The following is a 6592-nucleotide window of genomic DNA, read 5'->3' as shown; positions in this document are numbered from 1 at the left end:
TGAAGGACCATGCTGCCCTGTGGCCCTTGGGCTAGCATGCCTTACATAGATGATACACATGGGAACTCAGGGCTGAGGCCGTTTGATTACTGGCCTGAGGAAACCCAAAAAAGGACCTGGGAAGTAGCCCTACCAGTCTCTAGCCTCAGGTGGACAGAGGGCGGGCCCCAAGCATGGGTGCTGACCAGGTACAAGGGCAGAGTACAAAAGGGGAAGAGGGTCACTGGCTCAAGAGTCCTTCAGATTCACCCCCGCATAGCGCCCTCACCCCTGCAGGCCCTCAGTACCTGCCCACCCCGCCAAGCCATCCCTGCTTATCTGAGTCACAGGAAACAGGGAGGTCTCCCTTTTCAAGGGGTCCTGACAAGGTATGGGGGCTCAGGGGAAGACAACAAAGCCAGGGGGCCAAGGCAAGGACAAAAGGCTTCTGTTCAGAAGGATCACCTGGAAGGACCAGACAGTAAAGGTGGGTGGGAATCGCCATCCCCCTTGAACTCCTGTGAGACTGAGGCTTCCCACCACTCTAGTCGCACTGGGACACACTTGGTGTCCTGCCTCCCGACAGGCCTCTCTCTGTCTGCCATAATATGTAAAGAAGGCAGAAAGTCAGGCCCTTGTCCTGGCATGGCCTCGAAATCCTCCTGGTCCAAAGGATCTTTCCAGTTCTACCTGAGGTTCCAGCCCTTTGTGTGAGAGCCTGAACCACCCCGCCCAGAAATGACCCTATTCTGAAGATAACCAGCCATCTGCCAGGAGTTTGGGAGGACAGCTACACGTGTCTACCTGAACAGAGGACCTGGGGGCTCTGACTGCAGGAGAGGAAAACTGGAAGATGGTAGCCGGGAGGACTGGTAAGCAAGGCCCTCAAGCTGAAAGGTCCTGAGAGGACCTGGGTTCGATTCCCAGCGTCTTCATGGCAGCTTAGAGCAGTCTGGAACTCCAGTTCCACAAGATCAGACACCCTCTACTCCTACAGAGGGACGTAGACCTGGTACAGGGAGCTGTGCTGTGGGATTAACAACTCACCGAATAAAGATTATGTTTTATTCTGAAATACCCCAAAGATCCCAGGGTGGTAGGCCATGGCCCTAACCTACCCCTGGCTCCAGGCCTGCTCTTTGGTCCTCATCCTGGTCTTTTCTCGAAAGCCAGGTCTCTTACGGAGTGTACAATATCCGTGAGTGCATCTGTGAGTAGGGTGGCCACCATGGGCCACAGGACTCAGTCACTGCGGCGGTCTCCAGGGGGAGACAAGTGAGGTGAAGTAAGTCCCACATGTCCCAGGTTCAGGGGCCACACTGGTCCGCACAGTCCTTTACACTTTGAAATACTGGATAGATGCTGGTGAGAGGGAACATGGTAATAGCGCCCAGCAGAGAGCCCACCTGGATAGCCACACCAGCTGCAAGCAGTGCTGGCCGGCCTCCACTGTGCAGCAGGGAATTGATCGCCACCTTGACGTATGAGAACACGCCTGCACACAGTACCCACGAGAGCACCTGAAAGTGGGGGTAGAGGGGAGGTCTGCAGCAGCAGGCTAAATGTGAAGCTCCCCTGCTCTGAGACAAGCCCTATTCCTGCTTCATGTCTCCATTCTACTTACCACAAGGACCACACCTGCAGAGGTGCCCACCAGAGGAGGACAGGGACTTAAGACTGCCAGTGTCATCAGGTAGGCTCCAAAGAACATGCCCAGAATAGACAGACCATACAGCCCTGCCCGAGACCTGCCAAGGATGGGCTGAGATTCAGGATTGGCTGTCCCACGCCCTGGCTGACCTCAAGTTCCTCCCCACCGGGACTTGGGGCCCATGGGCACCTGCACAGCACTGCCATGGCCAGAAAACAGGAAAGGGGGTTGGCGGAGCTACCCAGTACGACAGCCAAGTGGTAGGCCAGGCGCCCGTAGGGCAGGCAGGAAAAGCTCTGTACAGCCGGCAGCACACCGTTGGTCAGAGCATTGGTGACAGCCAGCAGCCCCAGTAGACTGGCATTGCGGGAAGAGAACAGCTGATGGGCCTTAGGGTCTGGGCTGGGAGCAGTGTCTGCCACCTGGCCTGGTGGCTCCTGCAACGGTGAGACCTCTTCTTCCTCTTCCTCTTCCTCCTCTGTTCCTGGTGTTCTTATCTGAAGCCCTGCATCCGCCGTGGGGACAGAGGGTGAAGACGGCAGTAGTAACAGGAGACCTTGGAAGGCAGCAGCAGAAGTGCCCAGAAGGGCAGTCATAACCCAGAAGAAAGTGGTCGCAGAAAAGCGCTCGGGGAAATTGATGGGGGACTGCTGGATAGGAGGCCCAGTGGTATCATTGGCCAGCACGGGCAGGCACTCAAGGCGGCCCACCCCCTGCACCAGCGCTAGCACACAAGGCAACAGGGCACTCAGACCCTGGCCCAGGAAGAAAGAGCGTAAAAAGGGAGGGGGCAGGTGGCTCAGGAAGGGCAGGAAAGTGACATTAGAAGCACAGCAGGCCAGTGATAACACAAAAGCCAGCGTGAGGAAGGCCACAGAGTGGGACTGCCCTGCCACTGGGGCCACGTGATTCCATAGAGGGGCCAGCAGGGCTGTGCCCACTATGCTTAGTCCCTGCACCACTTGGATAGGTATCCGCTCGCCCTTGCCGCGGGCCAAACGCCTCCACAGGGTCACCAGCAGCAGACCCAGGTTCCCCAGAGCCACAAGCACAGAGAGGTACGAAGGGAGGCTCCAACCTGCAGTGGAGGGAGGAGACCGTGTAAGCGCACCAGGCTAAGGAACAAAGAGCACCTGCGGCCCATCTCCACCCACTTCACGCACCCTCCGGGAGCTCTTTCGTCACTACAGGCAGCTCTACCCAGATTCCGTTGACCGCAGCCCAGGAGCCCATGCCGAAGAGGGCCACGAACAGATGGGTCAGCACCAGTCGGCCCAGCGGAGGTGCTGCCATTAGGTCAAAGGGGGCCCTCCAGGACAAAGCGCAGGTTCACAGTCCACTCGTCACCACGTAGGTCCGAAGCTTCCCTGGCTACTCTAGGAGCCAAACCTCTTCCAGCTGGAGGGAGACAAAATTTTAAGCGAGTGGACAGAACCGGGGTTTGAGGTAAACAGATGGCAAGACCAAGGTACCTGGAGGGAGGCGGCAGATAGACCAGGAGCAGCACGTACCAAGGAGCCTGCACCGGGACCCCACAAAGCAAGACTGGCAAGCGGGAGAGCAAGAAGCTGGCCTAAAGCGTGGCTCCCGGGAGGAGGACCAGCAAAGGAGTAGTCTATGGTGCTTGAGGAGAATGAAGTCTCAGCACTGCTAAACAAATCAGGACCACGGCGAACTCCAAGGCAGCCGGCGCGGGTCTGCGAGGGGCGTGGCTGGCTGTCAGTACCCAGGGCTCCACCGCCGAGCGCTATGCTTCAGGGGCGTGGGGCAGAAGCTGCCCGCCCAGCACCAGGAGCACACGCCACTTGGTTCGGGACGCAGCCAAACCCCAGCTCCGGGACTGGATGGAGACGCCCTCAAATCCGCTAGACTCCCAGCGGAAGTCCCGCCCCCGGAAGCTAAGAGTAGTGGAAGGCCCGAGGCCGGGGCCACGCCTCTTCCTCCCAGCCCACACACCCACCTTCCGCTTTTGCTGAGGTACAGGAGCTATGGCTCCTGTATCATCTGGGAGAGTTCGGCGTCGAGCTCGAGGCGCCAAGCGGGCCGATGCGCGAGCCCGTTCGGCCGAGGACTGGTGGTGGGACAGGCTAGCACCTCGCGGTTCTGGATACCACCTGTTGCAAGCGGACAGCATGCTACTCGTGCTGCCGGACCTAGAACCTACCCGCGCTCGCGCGCACAGGCGCGCCCCTCGCCGCGCTCCGAGACCTCTGACTCGCGGTCCCACAGCGGCAGCCAAGCCCAGGGTTAAGCCCCGACCTGAGCCGTCGCCCGATCAGGGCCCGGACTCCGGCTGGGGAGACCGTATTCCCTTAGAAGTCCTGGTGCATATTTTCGGGTTGTTGGTTGCGGCTCATGGGCCCATGCCGTTTCTTGGCAGGTACACTAACAACAGCGCCTGCCGGGGTAGGGACTGGCCCACTGAGCGGGTTGAGCTGCAAGGCAGAGGGCAAAGCATCTCAACGGGTATACACGAGTGCTCCGGCACCTGTCTCCACTTGGAGTCCCCGAAGCCCGACTTTGAGACCGCTGCGCTGCAAGTTGCAAGGGCAGATATGCTGCTTCTAAGACACTTTATTGTAGGCATCACTCAGGAAAAGCCATACACTCTGAGCGAACTGTTTCTTCTCCTAGGGCTGCACGCGTTTGCCGCCGTTGGCATGAAGCCACCTCCCATCCTTCACTCTGGCACACTGTGACCCTGTCACCCCCGCTGGTTGGCCGGGCTGCCAAGGGCAACCTTAAGGCAGAGAAGAAACTCCTTGCTTCCCTGGAGTGGCTCATACCCAATCGGTGAGGGTCCCTTGTCATCTCATTCCCTTGCTTTACCAGTGCCTCCCTGCGTCAGTGTTGGGTAGGGAGGTTGCTGGCCAGAGGGGCAAGCATGAGGAATCTAGTACAAGTGGGCCTTGCTGTCGCCCAGGTTCTCTCAGCTCCAGAGGTTGACCCTCATCCATTGGAAGTCTCAAGTACGCCCTGTGTTGGAGGTAAGAACTTGAGCCTGCCCTGAACACCAGCTGTAACATCTGTGTTGCCCACTCTCGGGGAGTGCCCTGGTGCTGCCCCACAGAGATGTCTGCTTGTCTGCCTGCCCAGTTCTGTCTTGCTGACACCTTAGGTAGGAAGTTGTCAGAGGAAAATGCACCAAAGTGGGCCTGGACAGAATGGAGTCATAGCTGGGCCACAGGATGGACTTGTCAGGACCTCCCTCCCCAACCCCACATGACCTCTCTCTTGCCACAGCTGGTTAGCAAGTTCTGCCCCCGGCTCACCTTCCTCAAGCTTTCAGACTGCCACAGCGTGACTGCTGACACCCTGGTCATGTTAGCCAAAGCCTGCCACCAGCTCCACAGCCTGGATCTACACCATTCCATAGTGAGTCCTGCGCCCCCAAGAGGCCCTGCAAAAGCCTCGGCTCTTGTGAGGTGACACACACCCCTGTACTGGATCCCTAGGTAGAGTCCACAGCTGTGGTGAGCTTCTTGGAGGAGGCAGGGTCCCGAATGCGGAAGCTGTGGCTGACCTACAGTTCCCAGACGACAGCTATCTTGGGTGCACTGCTGGTAGGTTGGTGATAGGCAGGGGCAGAGCTGAGTGGGAACTGCCAGGCCTTTTGACCTAGTGTGTGTCCCCACCATTACAGGGTAGCTGCTGCCCCCAGCTCCAGGTCCTGGAGGTCAGCACTGGCATGAACTGCAACAGTACGCCCCTGCAGCTGCCCATAGAGGCTCTGCAGAAAGCCTGCCCCCGGCTACAGGTACCCATGCCCTACCTTCCCCCACTTGCCATTCGCCGACCTGTCTGCAGCTGGCCCCTTCTCCCGACTCCAGGTGCTACGACTGCTGAATCTGCTCTGGCTTCCGAAGCCTTGTGGACGAGGAGTGCCCCAGGGACCAGGCTTCCCCAGTCTTGAGGAGCTCTGCCTGGCTGGCTCCACCTGCAGCTTTGTGAGCGACGAGGTTCTGGGCCGCTTGCTCCATTGCTCTCCCAAGCTGCGCCTGCTGGATCTTCGCAGCTGTGCTAGGATCACACCTGCTGGCCTGTGTGATTTACCGTGTCAAGGTCAGCTGGCCTGCCTGGTAGGTGGGGTGGGGGGGATCACTGACTGCCTGCTGTTCACACCCAGTTCTCTCCTTGCAGAGCTGGAACAGCTGTACCTGGGCCTATACATGTATGACGGGCTGACTCTGGCTAAGAAAGGCAGCCCCCTGTTGACCCAAAAGTGGTATCACAGCCTCAGGGAGCTTGACATCAGTGGCCAAGGCTTCAGTGAGAAAGACCTGGAACAGGCCCTAGCCGTTTTCTCTGACACCTCTGGGGGCTTACATCCAGCCTTGTGCTCCCTCAATCTCAGGGGTACCCGAGTTACACCAAGCACAGTCAGGTCAGTGCCTCTTTCTCTAGTTCTGTGAACTTTGTACTGCTTATCTGACTTGAGGAACCAGAGGGGTCCTCCCTCGTTTCACTTTTTCAGGGACCAAGATGAGTGTAGGTCAGACTCCTACTTGGGGACATCAGGAGAACTAGGCTTAGACCTGGGTGGCTCGAGGCCATAGACCTGGTGTAGAGTGAGGACAGACAAGGCTCCCTGGCCAACAGCTCACTTTCCCATGGTTTGCCTGTTCCACAGTTCTGTGATTAGCAGTTGCCCAGGGCTGCTGTATCTCAATCTGGAGTCCTGCCGGTGCCTCCCCAGGGGACTGAAGCGTGCCTACCGGGGCCTGGAGGAAGTTCAGTGGTGTCTAGAGCAGCTGCTTACGAGCCCGCTGTCCTCCAGTTAGTCCACTTAACTGGACACCAACCAGCTTTGTCCCGCCCCTTTACACTTGCATACATTTGAGCTTTTGTTACAATAAAGTATTTTTAAGCATTCTGTATGGTCCCTTGTTGTTTTATTTGAGATTCTGCTCATGCTAACCCAGGCTGGCCTGGAACTCAGTGTAGCCCAGGCTGACCTTCCAC

General features: G+C 58.2%; 2 protein-coding genes across 3 annotated transcripts; one reads left to right on the top strand and one right to left on the bottom strand.

Annotated features, from left to right (window-relative positions):
• Positions 1–1030: 1030 nt before the first annotated feature.
• Slc52a2 (solute carrier family 52 member 2) lies at positions 1031–3453 on the bottom strand. Of its 2 annotated transcripts, none has more exons than XM_085678293.2 (5): positions 3142–3453; positions 2794–3028; positions 2053–2708; positions 1604–1727; positions 1031–1499 (listed from the first exon to the last, which is right to left on the bottom strand). In XM_085678293.2, exons 2-5 carry the CDS (start codon positions 2921–2923, stop codon positions 1222–1224), a joined length of 1188 nt encoding a protein of 395 aa, XP_085534419.2. In that variant the 5' UTR covers positions 2924–3028; positions 3142–3453; the 3' UTR covers positions 1031–1221. The 2 variants fall into 2 exon arrangements, with proteins under 2 accessions (XP_085534419.2, XP_048310527.1); XM_048454570.3 differs by having other exon boundaries at positions 1820–2708; positions 3142–3451.
• Positions 3454–3471: 18 nt separating this feature from the next.
• Positions 3472–6505, top strand: Fbxl6 (F-box and leucine rich repeat protein 6). The gene is made up of 9 exons (XM_048454568.2): positions 3472–4010; positions 4265–4423; positions 4554–4617; positions 4874–5005; positions 5086–5193; positions 5274–5387; positions 5461–5692; positions 5771–6014; positions 6261–6505. Exons 1-9 carry the CDS (start codon positions 3619–3621, stop codon positions 6409–6411), a joined length of 1596 nt encoding a protein of 531 aa, XP_048310525.1. The 5' UTR covers positions 3472–3618; the 3' UTR covers positions 6412–6505.
• The last annotated feature ends 87 nt before the right edge of the window (positions 6506–6592 follow it).

The sequence above is a fragment of the Myodes glareolus genome, chromosome 19 (assembly GCF_982192425.1).
Source record: "Myodes glareolus chromosome 19, mMyoGla1.1, whole genome shotgun sequence".
Classification (NCBI taxonomy): Eukaryota; Metazoa; Chordata; class Mammalia; order Rodentia; family Cricetidae; genus Myodes; species Myodes glareolus.
Note: the sequence above shows the minus strand (reverse complement) of the source record. Positions and strands in the feature narration are given on the sequence as shown.